This window comes from Amphiura filiformis, chromosome 12 (assembly GCF_039555335.1).
Source record: "Amphiura filiformis chromosome 12, Afil_fr2py, whole genome shotgun sequence".
NCBI classification, from domain to species: domain Eukaryota; kingdom Metazoa; phylum Echinodermata; class Ophiuroidea; order Amphilepidida; family Amphiuridae; genus Amphiura; species Amphiura filiformis.
Window position 1 is genome coordinate 20,071,880 of NC_092639.1, and position 26,504 is coordinate 20,098,383.

The 26,504-nt window shown below is 38.6% G+C and overlaps 1 protein-coding gene across 1 annotated transcript; it reads right to left on the bottom strand.

Annotated features, from left to right (window-relative positions):
• Nucleotides 1-26,470, bottom strand: LOC140165914 (uncharacterized). The gene is made up of 11 exons (XM_072189257.1): nt 26,343-26,470; nt 22,728-22,933; nt 20,699-21,245; nt 17,886-19,431; nt 16,722-16,833; nt 13,603-13,695; nt 11,780-12,771; nt 9,995-10,126; nt 4,342-4,558; nt 2,182-2,260; nt 1-301 (listed from the first exon to the last, which is right to left on the bottom strand). Exons 2-11 carry the CDS (start codon nt 22,931-22,933, stop codon nt 194-196), a joined length of 4,032 nt encoding a protein of 1,343 aa, XP_072045358.1. The 5' UTR covers nt 26,343-26,470; the 3' UTR covers nt 1-193.
• Between the last annotated feature and the right edge of the window lie 34 nt (nt 26,471-26,504).

Consider the following 26,504-nt stretch of genomic DNA (forward strand, 5'->3'; position numbering starts at 1 on the left):
TGTTATGACCATTGGGTAAATGGCTCCTGGGTGCCTGGTTATATTGAAGCTTGTACATAAAAGATATTTCACAATGTAATGTATTCAACTTAATTTGACACCATCACTTTTCTGCTCGTAAAACATACAAGACTTTTTACCACAATTTATACATCTAGCTGATTCATTGCATATGAGTTGCATCTTGTCAGTCTCACCCATCCACAAGCTCTCCGTAGTAGGCTGTGAGAGTTTTTAACTTCTTATTCAGAAAGTTTTGCTCTACCTCCATGCGACCTCCTGGTCCTGCTAATGATGCCATCTAAAAAACAAAACATCCAATTAATCACTTGGTGCATTATAAGTCTGAATAACGCTACAGTTCACTATAGAAATAGTGATGTAACAAGATTAATTACCATAGCAATAGATGAATACAATTTTGGAATGTTTTGCCCTGCACTTCAAGTAGGCTGTACTCATCACCTGTCATGTCTGTGTATGTGTGCAATCACAGATGAAATACAAAACTGCTCTTTTCAAAGACAATAATCATACATGTGTGAGTGAAAATTTAAAATGTCTAGTCTATAGAATTATGATCCAGGTCTTTATGCTGCCTATTCTTTGATAATCAATGGTGTGATGCAGAGTTACAGCATACATCTAGTGCGGGCAATACATTCAAAAAGTGTATTCACCTATCGCTATGGTAATAAATCCTGTTACATCACTACTTCTACAGCGAATGCTTTGAAGATCTCTTTAGTACCTTGTTTTTATCTCACACAAATACATTTTTAAGGCTAGTAAACAGTCTAGACATCTTGTATGCATTGTTGCCATAGTGTTTTCCACAGCCACACATATCGATAGCAACAACAAAGCTATAATCACTTGAGTGGAAAATCGCAACTAAGAACTGGAAAATTGCAGTGGAAAACCGCACATCGCTGCCGAGGACCGTAAGAACAATGTCTGTGGCAGCAGAAACCATCTATTTACTGTCCTTTAGGTACACAGTTCTCTCTAATGAAAATCTTTGGAGTGAATCACTCCTGGGTGTTCTTGTATTTTGGTACGATTCCATGATTGTATACAACAATGTGGAGTTAGCATAAAGGAGACTGTAACATACATGTAGCGTACCAAACTTGTTAGTTATCACCGAGTCTTGGCGAGGGTATGAAATATGCTGTATGTGTGAAGAAGATCCAACATACATTCCAATACCACATCAGCATTTATTGAGCCTCCACAGAAGGATATACTTAAAAACACTCTTTTCTGTGTACTTTCCTAAAAACATGGCTTATAATAGACCATTCCTGTAAGTGTCACCTTCCTGCTGTTGATGGATTGAACATCAATATCACATAGTATAAACAATGAAAGCAAGGTCAAGAAGGGCATCATAATTGCATGATACCCTTCCTGACCTCACTTTCGCGACCCTATAAGGCTAAAAGTTGACTTGCCCTTATCGAACGACCCAAAATCTGTAAAAACATGGTCGCTGCTTTTTTTTTTTTGTAATTTGACTATAGGGAAATAATGTATTTTATCTATGTTAAACTGCGGTATAAAATGCATAAAATCATCAATTACTCACAAATTCCGACTCGATTTCTGCATTTGTTTCGTTAATTTTGGCAGCATAAACATACGCTGTAACTTTAACAAATGTGGGATGGAAATTGTGTTCAGTCACGTTTCCTGCATTGATTTGAATCACATTTTCTTTAGAATGTTCGATAAATACACGCCTGAAGACGCGTACATTTGTAAAGCCCATACTGTCTCTATTTCTCTAAAAATTCCCTATGCATCACATCACCTTTTGCAGAAATTGCAACAAAAAAAATTTCGACCGACCGACCCAGGTGTTGGTACCTAAAGGGCAAGTTAACTCACTTTTTTTTATTAACAAACCTTTATTATTTACACACCTTTGTGTGGGGGCCACCTTAATTATGAACCGCGTAATGCTAGTTTAAAGCCTAATATGTGATATTGATGTTCACCCCATCAACAGAAGGACGGTATGATCTAAATATCTAAATATTTTATAGACCCTGTACTTTCATCTATATACTCTCTCACTGGAAGGCATTTGCACAAGAAGATTTTGCCAAGTAAGATTGTGATATCTTATAATTTGGAGGGACTTTTACAATATGAAGACACACAAGTTTTACTCACCTGATCGAGGTCTGCATTGCGTGGCATAAAGATGGCCACATTCTCAGTGATTTTCCAAGTCTTCTTAAATAAGAGATCAGTAAAGATATGAGTTAAGGAAATACATGGCATGATATGGACTTATATGATTCTTGTTTATACATATGTGACCGTCCAGGTCGAAATGCACGTAAAGTCGGCCCCTGGTCAAATTTGTTTTCTTCCGTGTTTAGAAAATATATATCATAGGCTTTACAATGATATATCATTTGACTTCAAACGATATCCAGAAGCGGAGTTATAACTTGTTAAACTTTGCTCCTTCAGTAAAAGGGTACATTATTTTGGCACTACATTATTTCTTTTTTTTTCCACATTGCTGGTATTAAATATCAAATGGTCATAATTGGCGGTCACTTCAAATCATCCCCAACTGAACGAGGTTCAGGAATGTCCTCTCATTGTTAATTGTTGGTTAACCCACCACTTGAACAGGATTTAGCCAAAGCAAATAAAGACTTAAGCTTTTTACTAATGCTATACATAAGTATAAGCTTATTATCCTCTTCAACAATAGGATTAAAGATTGGTGTTTGACTTGACTAAAATGAGAAACATGTCGGACAAATATTAGGGACATATGAATACAACCTCTATGCATATTTTGCACTGTAACTCGAAATACAATTTGCCGACTTTTACGAGCGGTTTGAGATGGATGGTCACATATATGGTAGGTAATCAAAAAGGAGATTTAAGGTCCGTTCATACTATGTTGCAGGTGCGGTGCGGTGCCCATATATCGATTACTTTTTGCCGCAACTTAACGCAACTTGTCGCATTTCCAAGTCAAAATGTATTTAACTTTATTGCGATATCACAATGCAGTAGTTTGCAGCATGGTGCGGTGCGGCAACGCACCGCAAATCAATTGTGGTGTAGTATGATCCCGGTCCCCGCACTGCGTTCATCCGCATGTATTCATGCTCGTCAAAAATTTCGCGAAATAAGGGGTGTTTTCAGATGAAGAAACGCGATTCGTGAAACACACAAAAAAGGGGTGTTTTTTCAAACCATGTGTTCGCGAAATTGAAAAAAAAGGTATTTTCATCGAGCAGCCTACGCGTTTCTGCAGAAAAGGGTATATTAGAAATATCGCTCGCGTTTTAGCAAAAATAGGGGTATTGTCGAAGGGTAAATAATTTGCCAAATCGTTGAAAAAAGGGGGTGTTTTTCCCTTAAAACTTCGTGAAATGAGATGCAAAAGGGGGCGTTTTTTAAGTTCACCGACAAGCATGAATACCCGCGGATGCACGGAGTGCGGGGACCGGGAGTATGATGGACCTGTAGAAATGCCAACTGTAACTACCGTAACCACTTAAAAGGGCATTTTGTGATCCACAGCATCATCCCCCCACTTTTCTCAAAAAAAGTTGAGATTTTTATACCACTGGAAACCTCTGGCTACATAGTGTTTATATACAAAAAATTTCTTGCAGAATATTGTGAAATTTGGAATACATTCTGGTACACCAGAACGAAATTACAACACATTGTGTTATACAGATTATCATGCATAACTCACGCACGTAAAATCGGAATCAACTGAAATTTTGGGAATATTTTTCGTGGATATCTACTGAAAAATGTCATAAAAAGAGGATGCTAGGATCATGAAATACTCCTTTAAATAAACCCACCCCCTCTAGATGATAAATGGAATGAACACATTAGCAGCGCACTCGCCATCAGTGGAAGACTCGGGTATATGAAATTCAAATAGAGCTGCCTTATTCCAATTGAAATTCATACTCCCCCTGTGGAAGATATTTCCAAAATCTTCCTTAGGGGTAGAGTAGTGTAGATTTTAAATGGAATAGCCCAATGTTCTTCAATTTGCAACTTTCTATAAGAGACCTGAGCGCAAGAAGACCGTAAGTCCACTCGGCCCCTCAACATGTATACACTAAAGTTACGTATAGTTTCTTGGGGTTTTATAATGTTTAATACATGTTCCAGGGTGAAAACATCATGAAAGGTTGCGAAAGATTTGTTTTGGCCCCTGAACATGTATAAAACATTACCAAACTATATGAAACTATACACAACTTGAGTGTATATACATGTTGAAGGGCTTCTTGCACTCATGTCTTCTGACTTAATTTATTTAGTAAAGGATATCTATCCAGAGGCATCATTGTATGCATATCATAGACATCAGCTTGCAAGTAGTCCGGTCCTCCCCACGGTGGGCTCAAGAATACTACGTCAGCTCTGATGTGATCAGCCAAAGCAAAGTAGTCCCCTACTATAAACTCAATGCGGTCTGCAACACCGTAGACTTTAGCATTGTGTCGGGCACACTCTATCTTGTCTGGATCTATGTCAATGGCTATAACTGAAAGAACAAGCATGATACACAATTAGATAAATTAACTCTCTCCACCGTCGACTGCAGACAACAAGTTTAACCAAAAAAAATTCATAAATTTAAAGAATTGTTCATATTTATGACTATATTTGGAATCGTCATGAAAAATGCATTAAAATGAGTACAAACAAGCCTAGTATTGGTTCAGTGGTTCTTGAGATAACTCTTGAGAAAATATCTCAAATTTGGACTTTTGATGTTGAAGCCTATCATGGCTAGCACTAAAGCATAAACGATAAAGCAAGGAAAAATGTGCAGTCCGAGCAATGTTTACCAGCCAAACTGACCATCATTTTCCCTTTAGGGCACATGCCAGATTTCAGTCAACTTTTAAATACATAGCAAATTGTGGATCTTCAACCAATATTGCTGTGCTGCCTGACAATTTGATCAAAGGCTTGAGATTTTGATGGCTGACCTGTAGCTTGTAAAATGCAACAAAGCTTGGGACATAAAGCCATATGCATATATGAGTCTATTTCTACCCATGTCCCCGTGAAATTTTGCTATGTCGCATTATATATCGTCGTTGGGCAGGAAAAACCCCATGTGTCTTTGGCCCCTGAACATGTTTCAAACAAAACATCCTATGTAACCTGTTGGCAGTTTTGTTTTAAACATGTTCAGGGGCCACAAGCACATATGAGGTTTTTCCTGCTGAACCACAATATATTCCTGCAAATAATTAGAATGTGATGATCATAGATAGATCATGGAAGAAAGATATTCTATCTCTTTCTTCCATGGATAGATGGGAACTTTCAATCAATGTAGTACACATTTTAGTTAACCCTGTGGACACTATACTGGTCATCTAACAGCATATCTGATTGGTTGATAACTTGAAATGCTCATTTCAATTGCCAATTATGACTAGGCTTTAAACTATTTATGGTCAAACTTGCATTTGCGATGATCTTATTAATACACTCCTTGATTGGTTCAAAATTGGACACAATATTCATTTTAGCCAATCGGCAGGTAGTTCTCATGGGTTTAAAACTGTTTCTCAATGTCATTTTGATACGAGTACAAACCCTTACCTCTTTCACAAGTGAAGGCAAACTGTATAGCATTACCACCCACACCACAGAATGCATCCACAATGATATCACATTGACATCTCACAGCATGATGCTCAGCTATCTTACCTCTTTCACAAGTGAATGCAAACTGTATGGCATTACCACCCACACCACAGAATGCATCCACAATGATATCACATTGACATCTCACAGCATGATGCTCAGCTATCTTACCTCTTTCACAAGTGAAGGCAAATTGGATGGCATTACCACCCACACCACAGAATGCATCCACAATGATATCACATTGACATCTCACAGCATGATGCTCAGCTATCTTACCTCTTTCACAAGTGAAGGCAAACTGTATAGCATTACCACCCACACCACAGAATGCATCCACAATGATATCACATTGACATCTCACAGCATGATGCTCAGCTATCTTACCTCTTTCACAAGTGAAGGCAAATTGGATAGCATTACCACCCACACCACAGAATGCATCCACAATGATATCACATTGACATCTCACAGCATGGTGCTCAGCTATCTTACCTCTTTCACAAGTGAAGGCAAACTGTATAGCATTACCACCCACACCACAGAATGCATCCACAATGATATCACATTGACATCTCACAGCATGAGGCCAAAAAAAAAAATTGTTGTGTTGCCCTCAACCGTCCGGTCCTAAATCCTGAAAAATCAGGGTCGCAATTTTTTTTTTTTTTTTTTTTTGAATGATGATTTTTACAGATTTGTTCAAAAAATCAATGTTTTTCACTTAAAATTAATATTATATTGAAAGACTAGTCTTTAATTGATGTCTAACAGGTATCCAGAAGTCAAAATTGACAAATGTCCCTAATTGAAGAAGCATTATTTAATATTTGAGGGATTTTTAAAATCTGAAGGTTAAAAAAAAAAAAAAAAAAAAAAATCCGACCGCCCGACCCAACTTTCCCATTTTTCCACTTGAGGGCAACACAACAATATTTTTTTTTTGGCCTGATGCTCAGCTATCTTACCTCTTTCACAAGTGAATGCAAACTGTATGGCATTACCACCCACACCACAGAATGCATCCACAATGATATCACATTGACATCTCACAGCATGATGCTCAGCAATCTTACCTCTTTCACAAGTGAAGGCAAACTGTATAGCATTACCACCCACACCACAGAATGCATCCACAATGATATCACATTGACATCTCACAGCATGGTGCTCAGCTATCGTACCTCTTTCACAAGTGAAGGCAAATTGTATAGCATTACCACCCACACCACAGAATGCATCCACAATGATATCACATTGACATCTCACAGCATGGTGCTCAGCTATCTTACCTCTTTCACAAGTGAATGCAAACTGTATGGCATTACCACCCACACCACAGAATGCATCCACAATGATATCACATTGACATCTCACAGCATGATGCTCAGCTATCTTACCTCTTTCACAAGTGAAGGCAAACTGTATAGCATTACCACCCACACCACAGAATGCATCCACAATGATATCACATTGACATCTCACAGCATGGTGCTCGGCTATCTTACCTCTTTCACAAGTGAATGCAAACTGTATAGCATTACCACCCACACCACAGAATGCATCCACAATGATATCACATTGACATCTCACAGCATGGTGCTCAGCTATCTTACCTCTTTCACAAGTGAATGCAAACTGTATAGCATTACCACCCACACCACAGAATGCATCCACAATGATATCACATTGACATCTCACAGCATGGTGCTCGGCTATCGTACCTCTTTCACAAGTGAATGCAAACTGTATAGCATTACCACCCACACCACAGAATGCATCCACAATGATATCACATTGACATCTCACAGCATGATGCTCAGCTATCTTACCTCTTTCACAAGTGAATGCAAACTGTATAGCATTACCACCCACACCACAGAATGCATCCACAATGATATCACATTGACATCTCACAGCATGATGCTCAGCTATCTTACCTCTTTCACAAGTGAATGCAAACTGTATGGCATTACCACCCACACCACAGAATGCATCCACAATGATATCACATTGACATCTCACAGCATGATGCTCGGCTATCTTACCTCTTTCACAAGTGAAGGCAAACTGTATGGCATTACCACCCACACCACAGAATGCATCCACAATGATATCACATTGACATCTCACAGCATGATGCTCAGCTATCTTACCTCTTTCACAAGTGAATGCAAACTGTATAGCATTACCACCCACACCACAGAATGCATCCACAATGATATCACATTGACATCTCACAGCATGGTGCTCGGCTATCTTACCTCTTTCACAAGTGAATGCAAACTGTATAGCATTACCACCCAAACCACAGAATGCATCAACAATGATATCACATTGACATCTCACAGCATGATGCTCGGCTATCTTACCTCTTTCACAAGTGAAGGCAAACTGTATAGCATTACCACCCACACCACAGAATGCATCCACAATGATATCACATTGACATCTCACAGCATGGTGCTCGGCTATCTTACCTCTTTCACAAGTGAATGCAAACTGTATGGCATTACCACCCACACCACAGAATGCATCCACAATGATATCACATTGACATCTCACAGCATGATGCTCGGCTATCTTACCTCTTTCACAAGTGAAGGCAAACTGTATAGCATTACCACCCACACCACAGAATGCATCCACAATGATATCACATTGACATCTCACAGCATGGTGCTCGGCTATCTTACCTCTTTCACAAGTGAATGCAAACTGTATGGCATTACCACCCACACCACAGAATGCATCTACAATGATATCACATTGACATCTCACAGCATGATGCTCAGCTATCTTACCTCTTTCACAAGTGAATGCAAACTGTATGGCATTACCACCCACACCACAGAATGCATCCACAATGATATCACATTGACATCTCACAGCATGATGCTCGGCTATCTTACCTCTTTCACAAGTGAAGGCAAACTGTATAGCATTACCACCCACACCACAGAATGCATCCACAATGATATCACATTGACATCTCACAGCATGGTGCTCGGCTATCTTATCTCTTTCACAAGTGAATGCAAACTGTATAGCATTACCACCCACACCACAGAATGCATCTACAATGATATCACATTGACATCTCACAGCATGATGCTCAGCTATCTTACCTCTTTCACAAGTGAATGCAAACTGTATAGCATTACCACCCACACCACAGAATGCATCCACAATGATATCACATTGACATCTCACAGCATGGTGCTCAGCTATCTTACCTCTTTCACAAGTGAATGCAAACTGTATAGCATTACCACCCACACCACAGAATGCATCCACAATGATATCACATTGACATCTCACAGCATGGTGCTCGGCTATCTTACCTCTTTCACAAGTGAATGCAAACTGTATAGCATTACCACCCACACCACAGAATGCATCCACAATGATATCACATTGACATCTCACAGCATGGTGCTCGGCTATCTTACCTCTTTCACAAGTGAAGGCAAACTGTATAGCATTACCACCCACACCACAGAATGCATCCACAATGATATCACATTGACATCTCACAGCATGGTGCTCGGCTATCTTACCTCTTTCACAAGTGAATGCAAACTGTATAGCATTACCACCCACACCACAGAATGCATCCACAATGATATCACATTGACATCTGACAGCATGATGCTCAGCTATCTTACCTCTTTCACAAGTGAATGCAAACTGTATAGCATTACCACCCACACCACAGAATGCATCCACAATGATATCACATTGACATCTGACAGCATGATGCTCAGCTATCTTACCTCTTTCACAAGTGAATGCAAACTGTATGGCATTACCACCCACACCACAGAATGCATCTACAATGATATCACATTGACATCTCACAGCATGATGCTCGGCTATCTTACCTCTTTCACAAGTGAAGGCAAACTGTATGGCATTACCACCCACACCACAGAATGCATCCACAATGATATCACATTGACATCTCACAGCATGGTGCTCGGCTATCTTACCTCTTTCACAAGAAGGCAAACTGTATAGCATTACCACCCACACCACAGAATGCATCCACAATGATATCACATTGACATCTCACAGCATGGTGCTCGGCTATCTTACCTCTTTCACAAGTGAATGCAAACTGTATGGCATTACCACCCACACCACAGAATGCATCTACAATGATATCACATTGACATCTCACAGCATGATGCTCCGGCTATCTTACCTCTTTCACAAGTGAAGGCAAACTGTATGGCATTACCACCCACACCACAGAATGCATCCACAATGATATCACATTGACATCTCACAGCATGATGCTCAGCTATCTTACCTCTTTCACAAGTGAATGCAAACTGTATGGCATTACCACCCACACCACAGAATGCATCCACAATGATATCACATTGACATCTCACAGCATGGTGCTCGGCTATCTTCTCTGGTGTCACTGAGTACCAACCCTCTAAAGATAAAAGATTGTAGAAAAGAATGCATCAAAATATGGCAAGAATAACTGATATACTTCTCCCATGAAATCAGGCTAGTTAGGTTTTAGGGTTAGGATTATGGTTGAAGTGACCAACACCATTGCTTTGAATATTAGGCTATTGCAGTTGAAATCCATACACCGCACATCGACATTGCCTGGTTAATAATTACATTGTACAGCAGAGACACTAAAATGAATACACGGGATCGATACACGTGAATGTGCTATGCACGATTTGATATTCAGACGATAAATCTTTGGATACCGGGATAGAAAATGATGAATATCTCCCGTAATTTTTTTATTCTAAAGAAGCCATATTTTTTTGCACTTGAACATACCGTATTGTTTGTAATAAACGCCCCGGGGGCGTTGCATTTTTCCAAAAGGGGGGCGTTTATTGGAAGTGAATTGTCAGTGAAAAAAGCTTAAAAAACGTGTCCAATTGGTGGTGCTCCTATTAAAAGGAGGGATTCACACTATACATGATGGCGGCGCCCACGGAAAATGATATTTTCGTGGGGAATACAACAAAATTACACCTGTAAGTGCATGGAATTAGTGAAATTCTACCATAATTAGGCAATGAAATGGATGGGAGTTGAGTCATAATAGGTTTTGTCCATTCAATTTAGCGATCGTGACTGACATGACTGATGCAAGTTTTAAGCTTACCTACACGATATGTCATGGAAATGTTCGCATTTTGGTCAATTTTTCACAGAAAAATTGGAGGGGGCGTTTATTAGAGGGGGAGCATTTATTACAAACAAAACGGTATGTGTTGAAAGGATATGATAGTCGTTAGCATGCGTATTGAAAAAGAAGCGTGCGTATTGAGCTCAAAAACTGACACAAATTCTGATTTTTTTATATGCCGAACTATAGCGCAGCGTAGGCTAGCAGCACTCACTTGTGGAGGCAGTCTAAAAGCAGATGACCTCATGGCGTATACATGCTCACTCACACACAGAGAGGTCAATTACCAGGCTATTGTCAGTAGCCTTAGTTGGATGTCCCTCGGCTCATTATGCATCTCATAACTATTAAACAGGTGGGAACAAAATGGCCATGCGTGGTTGTGGATTCAGCCTACCATGGCGATTTCTGCCATGAAGATATCGGGGTGATGACACTGTGCACTGCCTATTGAAGATATGATATCAATCTCCTACACAGGGAGTGTGAATTTCAAATGGGGTTACCTGAATGGGTGGTTCCATTTGAAATCTACACTCCTTATGTGATATATTTAAAGGTCATATCTTTCATAGAGGGTGTATTGTTTTCAGCTAGAATAATTTTAGCTTGCAAATGGCAACATAAACTGTGTTTGTATCTTCTGTTCAATTCTAAATGTTACTGTTAAAGCTTGTATTTGTTGCATTCACATCAAGTGGGCACTACATGTATCTCAACTTTATATAACTTCTGTCTTCTCATTGGAAGAATGCAACAACTGGCTTAGCTAAGGGGCAAAGGAGGGCACAAGCCATGGACACCATCTTCAGGGTTTTTAGAGCTCAATTTATTTTGGAGCCCAAGTAAAAGCAGTAATATCGCACACCACAATGTTTGAATGCTAGTTCCTCCATCATACTTTAATGTTATACATTGTTCACGTACCTTTATCCATCTTGACTCCATCATCAAACTTGCTGAACAGTCTATAGCGTTGAGCCCAGTACTTAAACATAGCTGGATTGTCACTGATCTCAGGATGGTCCCGTATCCGTGGATCTCTCATGATCTTTCCTTTAGTATTAATAGGCTTGTCTTTCTTATCATAGGCCTGGCCACTAGCGCCATCATCATCATCATCACATTCCTTCTTTTTCATCGCAGTTTCATCGCCTACTACCTCATCATTTCCAGTATTACAGTTTGAATGAGTATCATCTTTATTCAAATCCTCTTGTACTACTTCCATCTTAGTTTCACCACCTTCTTTACCATTTCTCCGTAACTCATTGTCACAAGTTTGCTTTGCAGTTCTTGAATCAATCGTATCCCCATTTCTCAAATCCTCTGAATCTGATCCATACTCCAAACGGCTCTGTGTTATCTTGGTTGAACTGCCACCTGACTTGCCATCAGTTTGCCCATCACTAAGTGGTTTCTCAATACTACTGTCCACATCTACCGGGTCACAAACTTGGTCTTTCACATCACACTTCTCACCAGTTCTTGACTTTGCACTTGAATTCAAATTTGAACTTGAGTCATCACTGACAATCTGTACATCACTAGCACCTAGCCTTTTCTCCGAATCTTCTTTATCACCCTTATCTTCCGATTCAGCAGATGATTCGATAACTGCATCGCTTGACAGCAGTATAACCTCTTCCTCCAGATCTTCTTGGGCAACTGCTTCCCCCATCAATTCTTCCCTATGAAGATCCAAGAAAGCTCTCACTTTATCCAGAGTTCTTCGTTTCTGTGGTGGCAGAACCATCATACCAGTCTGCTGGGAGTTCTGGGCGCTTGGTCCATCTGCATCATCAAAATGTACATGCATGGCTTGCTTTCTGAGATTCAGAGACTTTGCCTTGGAAGTCTTCTTGATTTTTCTGCGGTACTTGACTTGTACGGATTTGAAATTGGCAGAGCCCTGTAATCTGTAAATAATCAGAATGAAGAAGTTCTACATGCTTTAAACATTTTTGACATCACAAATGTGTACAGTTTTGAATTAAATTCTATTCCTAATATCACTCTTGCAGAGAGACTATAACTTTGCCGAAGGGCGGGTAAAATGTCAACAGAACTTCTATATTTTTTGGAGGTAGTTACAATATATCAATACTATAAATTTCATAATAACTTTCATAATAATGAACCACTTATTAAACACTTGTACTATAGGGTGATCATGTTTGCTTTTTTTGTAATTATCTCATCTTTTTACACTAAACGAACACCAAAATTTGAAAAGATGAGGCCAAGGCCAAGACTACATGTACACCTCCAAGGCCAAGGACTACTTGTCCAAGGACTTCAAATACTGTCCTTGAGGAGTCCTCGAGGCCAAGGATAGTACTCGAGGACTATACAACACTGCTCTCCATTACTTATTAGTCTGTGACCGTACTCTTCAAAAATGTTAACAACTTAAACAGTATCCAGAATCTTGGGTTTAAAAACTAACCTTTTTAGACTCAAATTTGATTCCCACTATCCATACAGTGGCTTGTCGGGACTTTTTCAAGGGAAGCAAAATAAGGGGTGAATGGGCAAGCCAACTTTCAAGGGGGAAATTTGACCAAAAATTAGCTACAAAGTACACACAGAAAAAAGCATAAAAATCTTAAATATCAGGGTGGCCATCATCCCACGGGTGGGGCAAGAGGGGGGTAAGACTTCTCACAGGGAGCAGCTGCCTCTTCCCCCCATTGCTGTATCCATATCTAGCAATACACAAACCCTGCTTTTGCATGTACTGCACTTACTTTTTTGATTGTGGGTTAGAGCTGATCCCTAGATCATCCAAAACCTGTCTCTCACCATCCTCCTCACATAATTCCTGTATGTCAAACTCATGGCTGAAAGAAGCAAACAAACAAACAAAGAAACCAATAAAACACCATATGTGACCATCCAGCACAACTGAGCCCTGAAGTCGCCAATCATCATTTTTGAGATATTCAACCAAAATATTCTGCTTGAAATTAGCTTTAAAATGATGTATATCATGTCTATAGTACTTGACATTTAAGTAGTGAAAAATCAATAAAACAGTCAATAAATCCTTTGTTTCCTATTGTTTATTGTTAAGTTCAATGGAGCATATCTCAATAGTGGCACTGGCGACATCCGGGCTCAGTTGTGGTGGATGGTCACATATTAGCAAATTCAACAGAATTGTATATTAAACACATCAAAAGAAATAAGTCCCCCTCTCAAAATTATGTCATAACATCATTGAATAAAACTTAATACCAATAAAACTAGCTGAGAAATAATTATGTGACTGTTTGCTAAGTGTTGTGTGAAAATGAAAGATGTCAATGACTTCATGGCTGCATGAGCCCAATTTAAAGACAAAAACTGCCCGTTCCAAAAGTCACAAAGTAGGCCTATGCTTGTTAACTGTAAGGTGTATTGGGACAAGGAATGAGACTGACCATCTTACCACTCACTGTGCTGAGCTCTGCATCAAGATGGGGATTTGCATGGCTGAATGACCAAGAATGTTCACTTGGTGAGGATTATAAACTGCACGCAATCACAGTCCACATGGTTTTGCATTAGTGACAAGCCATGAATCAACTTTTGTGACAAGTATAGGCCTACTTTGTGACTTTTGAAAAGGGCAGTTTTTGTCTTCAATATGGGCTAATTCAGCCCTGAAGTCATGGGCATCTTTCATTTTCACACAACATTTAGTAAACAGTCATATAATTATTTCAAAGTTAGTTTTATTGGTACAAAACGAAACCTTACAATGCTATGACGACATATTGGCAGGGGGACTTATTTTTGTTGATGTGATTATGTGACCTGCTACCACAAAATTAGCGTATGGTTGCAATTTTTGAGACAACCTGGCTGCTGCGTTTGTGTTCTTTGTGTCACACGCACCTGTTCAAGCCAGTATAGTATGTCTGTATGTCCTTTGTGAATGGGGGCCACAATGGACCATTCACGAAGGACATACTACTGGCTTGTACATGTGTGCGGCAAACAAAGAACATCAATTCAGTCAGCCAGGATATCTCGAAACTACCAACTTACAACTTTACGCTCATTTCGTTGTAGCAGGTCACATATGTGTCCGCATTTATTTCTTTTTAGAAAATCACATAAAATAGTTTAATGTATAATCGAAGACAGAATTAAAATGACTAGTTTGTGTATGACGTCGCTGTCAATCAAACTCCCCATGACCCTTGATTGGTTAGTAGCATACAAAAGGAAGGTTCATTCATCTGGTGCCTTCATCAGAGAAAGGAATCACAGAAAATGGCAGAAAATTACAGTACAAAAAGCAACTTTTTTAGGCATTGTTAACATGGCATCTTCAGGAAAGAAAGTTTCCTATTACTAAGACCTAACTTTTGAGCTGGTTTGCATGTTTGAATGTGAAAAAATAACCATAGGGCATGCTGTGATTGGCTATGTTCAGAAATTTCAATCAACATGACAGATCTTTTTGATTTGGTCTTTTAAAATTAGAGTAAGACATGCTGCATATTTTGCTTACTGCACATTATTATGTTGCAAACACTTCACCACTATTATGTGTCTGATATACAGAGGATTTGCTCGTCTTCAAAGACTAGAGAATTGGGCAGCCAAGATAATTTTTCTTGCAGCCAAGAAAGACCATGCTACCCCATTGCTCCGCGAATTGCACTGGCTGCCCGTGAGGGAGAGAGTCTACTACAAAGCCATGTTGTATGTTTACAAGTGCCTTGCTGGCTTGGGGCCGGATTATTTGGCATCCTCCTTGACATTATATATCCCTGGAAGACGAGGACTTCGATCTGCCACCGATGCCACTTTCGCCTGCATGTGCCCAAACTCCACTACCGCTCTTTTAAGTCAGCCGCTGACAAGGCTTTTGCTTTCACAGCTCCTAAGTTGTGGAACCAGCTACCTGTTTCAGTCCGTTCCTCCAACTCTTTGCCCGTGTTTAAAAAAGGGCTGAAAACATTTCTGTTTTCAGAATTATAATTGCTTTTTATTGCATTTGCTTATATTCTGTCATGTTATTGCTATTATATTTCTTGCTATGTTGTTTTGAGCGCTGTGATCAGTTGAAATGGCGCTATATAAAAGCCTATTGTATGTATGTATGTATGAGGACTAATAGGACCTGATGACATCAAAAATTGTATGCTGGATAGAGCAGTTTGGAGAGCCATTATGGCAGTCCGACTTCAAGAGTCGACATAAAGCAAGCAAAGCAAAGCAATTCTGAAAGTCATAATTAAGTTGATGAGATATGCACCAAATATGTTTGCGATGAGCAGGGAGAGTGAGGTGGGTGAGGGAGGTGCAGCCGCATCCCCTAATTTGCATAAGTGTTTAAAAAAGTCCCAAAAATTCCTGCAAGCGTAGCAAGAAAAAAATAAGTTTTTTATGATTTTGGAAAGAAGGTTCACTTTTCACAAAATCGCTCCCCTCCTGGAAAAAGGTCCGCTTTTCAAAATGCGCATTTCCCAAAAAATAATTGTGCGTATGGGTCTGGTTTCAGTAAAATAGTATTCAGTCCAATATTGATCCTCTGATATTTCAATTAAAAACAAATTGGAAAGGATTTTGATTAAGGAATCATCTCTACATTGTATAATCTGAAATTATGATATAAATGTGGGTAATGTTATAGCAGAGAAATCTTCAACATTTTTACCATACAACATAAATGATACTATGATAGACATGAGCAAAATCCCACTGACCAGTCAGCAGGATTTTAACCTGTGACCTTCTGTCAGCTGGTCTAATGCTCAGTTACGGAGTCCGATACCATGTCTCATCTGAGCAGGAAAATTCATTACATCAGATTATATTTTTGAACAAAACAAAGCCAGGGGAAAGCTGTTAGTGCTATACACTGTCTCACCTCCTTTTCAGTTGTACAGGCCTACCATCAGGATTTTCACCACCATCACCTGAACCACTCCCAAAACCACTTCCTGCCATACATGTGTATACCCCAGGCTGGTTACTGCTTCCTGTGCAAAAATAAAAACAAAGCTTAATTTCCAGAGCTAAATATCTGCTTCTTGGCTACATTATAGACGAATCCAACGAGCCAAGTGATGGTCATAATTCAGTCGGCCATTACTGGGTCCCGTCTGCACCAAACCGGTGTTGTTACTGCCCAATTGGGTGGATTAAATCCGCATAAAAATCAATGTTGAATTGTCTTGTGTTGTAAACTTTTAACATTCTTTTGTCTATGTGTAACATGGGTGATGGAATGCAGTTTAATATCCCTGAAAAGGCCACATCATTTCACATTTTAGGTGGACTAGACCTAAGGGGGGACCCAGTAATGGCTGCCATTGACGTGTAGGAATGCGTGAAAATGGATTCGTCTATATCAGGATTGGTAGAGATAGAACTATGTGCCATACTGCATGCATAGACTCCAAAGACTTTATTACTTATCATCTTTGTCCACTTATCTTAAGAAATAGAAAGATCAAAACATTCAACTGCACTCACCAAGTTATTTTTCCCAGATAATTTTAGAACCAACTAGTTCTTTCCTCAACTTATTTAAATTTGACCTCATTGGTATGACTTTAAAAAGATCTCTGAAGAAAGTATTATGAAAGTATGTATGAGCAATTTAGTAAGTCATTTTCTCCATTAACTAGATTACTAAACACTGCCTAATTTCACTTTAATGTGGGGACAATTTTGATGTGGGGACAATTTTGATGTGGGGGCACCACTTCATATCCTAATAGGGAATTACTTTCAAGCTCATATATTTGCATGTATATCGTAAAAACTCGATAGTTAGCACATGTGCTTACTATCGAGCGCTTTTGAAAACATGAACTGAGCTAATGGGGTTGAGACACAACAGGTTTACTTGTTCATAGATAACTACGTGTATCCATGAGTTGCACAAAACCCTTTACACTTTTGTAGATGGGGCTCTTCATGTTTGCATGTTTCAAAAGTGCTCGATAGTAAGCACATATGCCAACTATGGAATTTTTACGGTATAGATACTTCAAACTAATGTTTGCAACATCCTAAACAAACTTACCAGTCTGTGAGTTAGATTGTGACTTTGCATATCTCTGCTGTCTGTTCCTCCTGTTTTTCTTGGACTTTCCATCATAAGGCTCTCCATCAATGTCATCAGCATCATCTTCATCCTCATCGTTCTCCTCCGACATATTGTCAAAATCTTGCTGCTGGTCTCCATCACCACCACAGTAGGCTGTAACCTTCATTTCATTCTCTTCTGATTGGTGGAAGGATCCAGAATCCCCACAACCTGATTGGTCAACTAATGTAGACTGGTCCATTTCTGATTGGACAAAACCATCCTGAGCACCATCTGATTTGTCAGTCACTTTTAATTGCACCACAGAATCCTGAGCACCATCTGATTGGTTGACCCCAAGTGACTGATCAGTTGATTGGACAAAACCATCATACACCACATCTGATTGGTTGATACCAAATGACTGATCAGTTTCTGATTGGACAAAACCATTCTGAGCACCAGCCAAGTGGGTGTTAAAGTACTCTTGCAAGTAACAATACATTTCATTATAATGCCCGTCCCAAATCAGTCTCCACTCCTTCGTCCAACCTGTGGAGTCATTCCCATCATGATTTTGCACACCTTGACCTGAATTATACCCATCCTCCAAGTTATCGGCTGTTTTGGAAGATGTTACACTACTGTCATGATTGTCCACAGAAGGACACATGGTGGATACCTTCTCTGAACATTCATAAGAGTTACTTTTAATGCCATCACCAGAGATACATGTTGGCTCCGCAGATGCATGGAATGTATCATTAACAGTAAGGTAAGGATCGTTTATCCAGCATCTCTTCAAAAACGGAACATACCGGTAGACAGTTTGCGCTGTCTGAGATCCATGTAAAGTTTGATTCTTTGTCTCGTGAAGTAAGTTAACAAGATCTTTTGCTTTCTTTTCTGTTTGAGCTGAATTGTCTCCTTCGTGCAAGGTTTGAAATTTTTCCTCGCATTTTGAAATTTCTGATACCATATCTTCCCCATCGTCACAAATTACCATCTGCGGATCATCAAGTTTGTTTTGTTGCACACTTTGATTCATTGCATTTAAATCTAATTGGTTCATGCTATCACAAATATTCTCCTCTGTTACTGATTCTTCACATTTATCAGCTGCTGACACTTCCACATCAACAGCTATCCCACAATGCTCAGCAAACTGTTGCTGATCACCTGACACTGTTGATGACTGGTATGTTTCACTGTCATTTGCATTCATGTTGCATTCTGGGTATTTCTTCACCCAGCTTTCCCATACAAGGTAGTCTCCGTACCGACTCCAATACTCTTCCCAAGTCTGCACCGGAGTCTCATCACCGTCCACATTCTCTTGGTAGTTGCTGAAAGCCTCACTGCTATTGGCTAATTTCCCACTATCTCCATTACAAGCTTCACTGCTATTGGTTAATTCCCCACTATCTCCATGGTTACAGTCTTGTGTGATATCTTGTGTGATTGCAGATTTCTTTTGTCTGTTCTTATGTTGCTTCTTTTTCTTCTTCGACTTGCGTTTTATTTTTGGTATGTGATCTTCATCCTACAAGTGAGAAAAAAGAATGAATATAGTCAGTGGCGTAGCCTGAGCCATCCTCATGGGGACACCGATCACAATGTGGGGTGGGGGGTGGGGGTGGTGACCGGTCATAATGGAATGGCACAAGCCATTTTTCAGCAATTTTCATATGGGATTTTCTAAATTTTTTAATCGATTAAAAATCACCCCAGCATATACCACTGTATTTAGTCCTAATTACATGTACTTCGCCGATGTGCATTATTGCCCAGCTACAATCGCTGGGTAGGAAAAAAGTCTCTATAATTTTTAAGAAAGTTGCATATGTTTTGTAATTAGGCTATTCCAGTTGAAATCCATACACCCCCTGTGGAAGACATGACCTTAATCTCCCACACAGGGGATATAGATTTCGATTGGAATCAATCATTAAGGTGGTACTTTGGTACCCTTGATAAATTTATGAAAATTTTTTCATTTTTTTGAAAAACTAATTTAACACACTGGTAACAACAGTTATGTATATTATAGGAGCAAGGAATCCAGTTATTACACTGGAATTTCAGTGATTTAAGACTAGCGGTACATTATTTATGATAAGAAAAGAGGACAGAGGTACTGCTAGATTGTACCTCATTTCTTAACATATAATGAACCACTTGTTTTGAATCACTGAAATTTCAGTGAATTAATTGGATTCCTTGCCCCTACATAACTTTTGTTACCAGTGTGTAGTTATTTTTTGAGAAAAATGCAAAATTAGTCACAAATTTTATCAGGGGGTGTAGTACCACCTTAAGGTAACTCCATTTGAAAGTCACACTCCTCATGTCTTCCATAGTGGATGTGTGGATTTCAACTGGAATAGCCCTTACTCTTTAACTTCCATCCAGTTCATTGCCAAATTATAGCAACATTTTCATTTAAAGAACTACAGTAAATTACATTTTTGCATGAAAATGTAGTTTTACAAATATTATTTTGCACTGATAAATATTCCGTATTTACTACCCCTAGTCTATCTGTGAACAATATTTATATACATTGGTTGGCCTACATTTTTAAGGTGGAACACAGTGATGAATTTTGAATAATATAATTTAAGCGTATATAGTGATTTTTCATTGAAAATGTTGCCTCTAACAATCGCCCCTATACGGTAACGGTAGTCTAGCTTTTCAACTCAACGCTGGTCTTCACTTCTTTGGAAACTAGCTCTGATAGCAGAAAGTAATTTCTAAAAGTAAAAAGTAATATTAATATGAAAACACAGACATAATAGTTTACGCACATCTTCAAAGTCCCTTGGAGACCTGACAAAGCTCAGCGGTAGTCCCATAGTCTTCATCACATCCTCCTCACCACAGTATTCTCCTTGGTAGGGTAGAGCTGGTTCATCGTAAGGCTTCAAATTCTTGGAAATCTTATTGACATTCCCTTTGAAGTTCTTCCACTCTGATCCTGTGCTTGCATTTGCTTCTGATGCTACATCTACTGCCCTATCAGCCTCATCAACACATGCTGACACCTGCTGATCATCAGCTGCTGACTTCTGTACTTCATCAGCTGCTGACTGCTGTACTTCATCAGCAGCTGATTTTTGCTGATCTGCTGCTGATTGCTGCAGTTCATCTGATCTTTGCTGATCATCTGCTACCGAATCTTGTTGATCATCTGTTGCTAACTTCTGCACTTCATCAGCTGCTGATTCTTGTTGACCATCAGCCGCTGACATCTGCTGATCATTGCTGTTGGTATCATCATCAGCATCAACATCAGATGGATCATCTTCTTCCTCTGGTTTCCCTTGGAATCCCCACAGAAACAAATCTGAGTCACTGTATGAAGAAGAAAATGTGAGTAATAATATGTGACCTGCTCCCACAAAATGAGCCGCAAGTTGGGAGTTTCAAGATGTTCCGATTCTAGAGTTGATGTGCTTTTCTGGAAGACTGTATTGGCAGTGTAAGTCCTTTGTGACAGAATTGAATACAGAGTACAGCATATTATGTCCGCATTCGCAAAGGACATACAATGTACCACTGACTATACAGGTGTCTTAAAAAAAAGTACAGCAACTCAACAACTGGAAGATCTTGAAACTCCCAACTCCCACATACGTGATGCGATCAAGCTAAATGAGTCCGATGTCAATAAAAATCAAAATTCAGTTTTTAATTTTATTACATCAGCCATTCTCAGCACTTTATTTTGAAAAGCTTCTAGAGTTGTGCTTCCAGAGATATATTGCTCCAAACAAGAAAATACAGAAGTTGAATACTATTACTGGCTATATCTGACAATCAATATTCCCGATGTCCGACTCATTTTGCTTGATCACATCACATATAGTAATCATTCATCAAAATTGTGATGAAAATATTTACTACTCATCTGAATGGAAATTAAGTTAAGGTTGGTCTGAACCCTGGAATTATGAAAACTTTCGGGCCTCATAACTGCTAAATTGTTGGTGTAATGTATAAAAGTATACATATTTAGAATGGCAAAGACTTGATAAGTTCATCTGTGAGGTCAAATTTGGGCCAAAATGCTCATTTTTGCCAAAATCCAAAAAACTGTTTATTAATTTTTTTAAACTAGATAAAAATATCTAGGAGCCGTTTTTTATTTTTTTGAATTTTAACTAACTTTGGACAAAATTTGGGCGAAAATCTGGCTTCTTTATGATTTTTTGAAAAATCAGCATTTTTGACCATTTTGCAAATTTCTCGAAGTTGGTCGAAATTTAAAAAAAATTAAAAGAAGGGCTCCTAGATATTTTTATCTAGTTTTTAAAAATTAATTTAAAACATTTTTTGGCCCAAGAATTTTTTTGGTAGGATGTACAAAAAAGAGGTCAAAAAACAGTATTTTGGGATTTTGGGCCAAAATGAGCATTTTGGCCCAAATTTGACCTCACAGATGATGAACTTATCAAGTCTTTGCCATTCTAAATATGTATACTTTTACTTTAGACCAACAATTTAGCAGTTATGAGGCCCGAAAGTTTCCATAATTCCAGGGTTCAGACCAACCTTAAGTTGGTTACCTAGTAATTTTTGATAAATCTGTAACATTGTCTTTAATATAAGAGGTGTTTTGAAACCATAATAATAAATCAGCGCAATTTGAATCGCAGATGCCCCCAAGATCCAAGAAGGGTCTCCATGGGTCGCATGCTCTCATCTTTACATACGAGTTTCAAAGCGATGTAGTTATAATTCGATGTTCAAATAGATGAGATTGCTGGATACAGGGCAAAAATCATATCTGTTTTAAAAATATTTTCTTCCACAAAATGAAATAAATTCTCATACTTGCAAAATGCCCTAGTGCATTTGACTGACACCTCTGTATCCATCCAGTCATCATGTGATTCATCATGTGATTCATCATGTGATTCATCTATGGGCCTCTCTTCTGTTCTAACATGATCATCTTCTATAGCTGGGTTATCGTCTTTGGTATTGCTGGTAATGTCTAGTACCATGATGAGTTCTGCTGTTATCATCTGTCTTGCCATCTGAAAAAAAAAAAAAAAAAAAAATTTGTAGATTTAATTTTAATATTCACACCATGTATTACATGTAGGAGTGGGTTTATTCTTGAATTTAGCCTGACATTATCTTGGTACCCAATTAGTATTGGCCATTTGGATTGATACACATAACCTGGCAACACTATTTTTGGGTGGTATCACTAATAATATTAATATTACACATAACAAAACAAGCAATTTTCGTATCAGGTGACGTGTCTAATACAGTAGAAGGCAAACCTTAGTTGAACACATAAATTGCTACATTGTGTAGTCAGCCAAATTGGCCCATACAATATACTACCGCGCTTTCTACCGGCTGCATCACGTCAGTGCTCCGCGTTTAAGTACCGTAATGAAAATTACCCGTAAAATCGTGGCTTGCTGCATCCACGGTCAGCCCTCGAATTGAGGATCTGAAGGGGCACGGCAACTTTTTTAGGGCAAGTTTATTGATCAGCTATGAGCTATCCTCAAAAGCTCTCATCAAAGTTCGCAGAAATATATTTTACAAGAGGTGGTTTTCACAGAATATTTTCAGATCTGAAGGAAAATGGTATTAAATGATTAGGATATTAAAAATATTTTTACACTCTTGGTTAAATTTTTTTCTGCGACTATGAATTTTTTTCTGGGAGCGCCGGTACCACGGCGATACCGGGATTTAGTAGCCCTGGGACAGGGCTGGGGCACTAACGGCAAATTTTGTGGTTCATGGCAACTTCTGTACAGCATAGGCCTACCGTAGCGTGCAAATTTGGCCAAATTTGGAGAATCTGCGAATCACTGTCAACCCTGGGCCCTGGAAACACCACCAGAATGCTGTTTTGTTAGCTGAATCTTTTTGATGAAAGTCAATCTTTGACAAGATCTAACTTTGCTACGGAAGGTGCTATGACAAAAAGGTTTTCAGTTCTGGCTTTCTTTACTCAATTATAAAATGATGCAGTTTGATTGCAAATTTGAAATCACCTGTCATACCTACATTGTATACCGGTACCTATTGTTACAGCTATGATGATGATCATGATGTTCTTCTATGCCCAGCGAGGTCACGTCACACTTCGGTGTGGCGTGCCCAAAACTCAAATAACTTTCGGGCGACAGACAAATTGCAGGAAAGCGTGCCAATTTAAGCTTCCTGTAATATCTATTGCACATAACATACAAAGTCACAAACTTACAAACTTCAATATAATGCACTTCAAATACAGCAGACCAGCTGTTAATTATTACCGATCCTGTAGAATAACTTACATAATCTTCAATTTCATGGAATCCCGTTGCTCAGAATTGCAAATGTCATTTTTATCTGTCAAATGCGCTGTGGATGTGCTCAGAGATTTTATGATGTGCATCATTAAATCACAGGTGTGAAACTGACTTTATACCACTCGCTCGCTTTCGCAGAAAAGCAAAGCCTCAGGCTACCTCGTGGCACTGGGCATGACATCATCATGGGCGTGTGCAAAATTTCTGACGGCACCTTATTTATTTATAACCCGTTTTGTGATTGGTTGCAAAAACCATTCATCGCAATCGTAAGCCAATCAATGAATGCGACGGCCTTTTACGGTATAAATTAATGTGACCCGCCAGTAAGGCCTGGCAAAGTCGATTTTGAGTTTCCCGTCGCCCGCCCGCACTTCATTTTCGGGCCCGCACTTGAATTCATTATTGCGATTTTCGAAAAATAAAAATAAAATCTTTTCATTTTTGCAAAAAAAACCGATGAAATCCGTGCATTTTTAGTGGAAAAATCAAATTCAAAACATCGATTTCGCTACCGGCAGTAAACTCATTGCGGCCGGTTGATTGGCGTCTGATAGTGAATTGCCTAGATCCTGTAGGCCCGGTTCGCATAGCGCTTTGTAAATATGTTGGCGTCGCTGTCCTTTTCCACGTCGTATCATATACTGGACTGACAGATTAATGCTGTCATGCAGATCAATGATTCTACAGTGCTGTTCGCGAAATCGCACAATGAATAGTGATGTTTGTGCGAATTTAAAAAAATATATTGATTCTGTTATTTTTGGATTTCTTTTCATAAATATCAATTATATATTTTAAAATAGTACTTGGTATCGTTTTACATTAATTTGACTGTATAAAAATGGCAAAATTTATATATTTCAACTCTGCTCTATTGTGACACTGTTGCACTACGAAATATGCGGTCGAACAAAAATATTTTTCAATGTCTGATTTTTTTATTCTACAGTGCTGTTTGTGACTTTGCACAATATTGTTGTTTGTGGTAATTAAAGAAATATATTAATACTGTTAATTTTATATTTGTTGTCCCGATTGATCAATTATTTATTTTTAAATAGTATTCGACATAGTTTTAAATTAAATGTAATATACAAAAAAGAGCAAAAATTATATATTTCAACTCCGTTGTGTTTATGACATTGCTGCAAGAACTATGCGGTATTCAACATCAACAAAACACGTACGCATGGGGTTTTCCCTTTAATTTTGTTGGCGCAAGATTCGATAGTGGAGCTGTAAAAACTTACCAATTCATGAATTGCAATTGTTTAGTATTTTGATTACAATTTGATGGGACTTTGCAGACGTTTGTATTAAAGATTTGTCATGTACATATCAATTAAGATATGCGACAGTGGTCGTACTGTCATGCAGTGGACGATATCGCATGTCAACGTCAACTGGATAATTTGTACTTAAATCACACAAAATTATAAATAAATAAGAAAAATAATAGTAAAAAGAAAGGAATTGGTATCAATTTTGACCTTGCAGCCTCTTTGCAAGTTTATATCTTTGGTTAAACATCCTTTGAGTGAGTGAGCGGTAAATAACAACGTGTTTTACACTCGCATTTTGTCATATAATGAAAGTCACGAAAATAATGAATAATGAAAAAGTTACCTCACTTGTTTTCAAAAATTATGTGACGGGAAACTCAAAATCGATTGTTCGGGGCCTAAAGTACAGTATGTCTAACCTGATTGGTTTACAAAACTACTTTGATAATTGCTAAGCCAGTCAGCGTGCTCGATGCTTAACAACCTGGTCGTAGAGGTTTTCGAGAGGCGAAGTCACGTGCATACGTGATGATCCAGCGATCGAGTATAAATTCAGCATGACTTCTGCTCTCGCAGGTGCAATAACAATACATGGACACAATAGGGTAGATACGATAGTTGTACAATTGTACGAAAATATACATTTTGTTATAGGCCTAAAATGTTTACAAAAATATATTGGTCCACACGTTGTGCATGTAATATGTATTCAGTTGTTCGACGTATAATAATAATGTTCTTAAATTCTTAAATTTAAAATTAAATTATAAGCTTATTTATTTGACTGTGCTAGCAAGTTCAGAATTTTGGTTATTATATGTATAGTGGTCACTTACATCTTTCAAGGTTCGATTTATCTGAATTTGGTCATTCCTGTCGAATCCTGCAGCAAATTTTCTTGAGTAAACTGTGGCACTAAAACACGCTGGATTCTCACTGTGCTGATCGTAAACAACACGTTTGACCTGAATTGACCTGCTGTGTCAAAGTTCAAAATT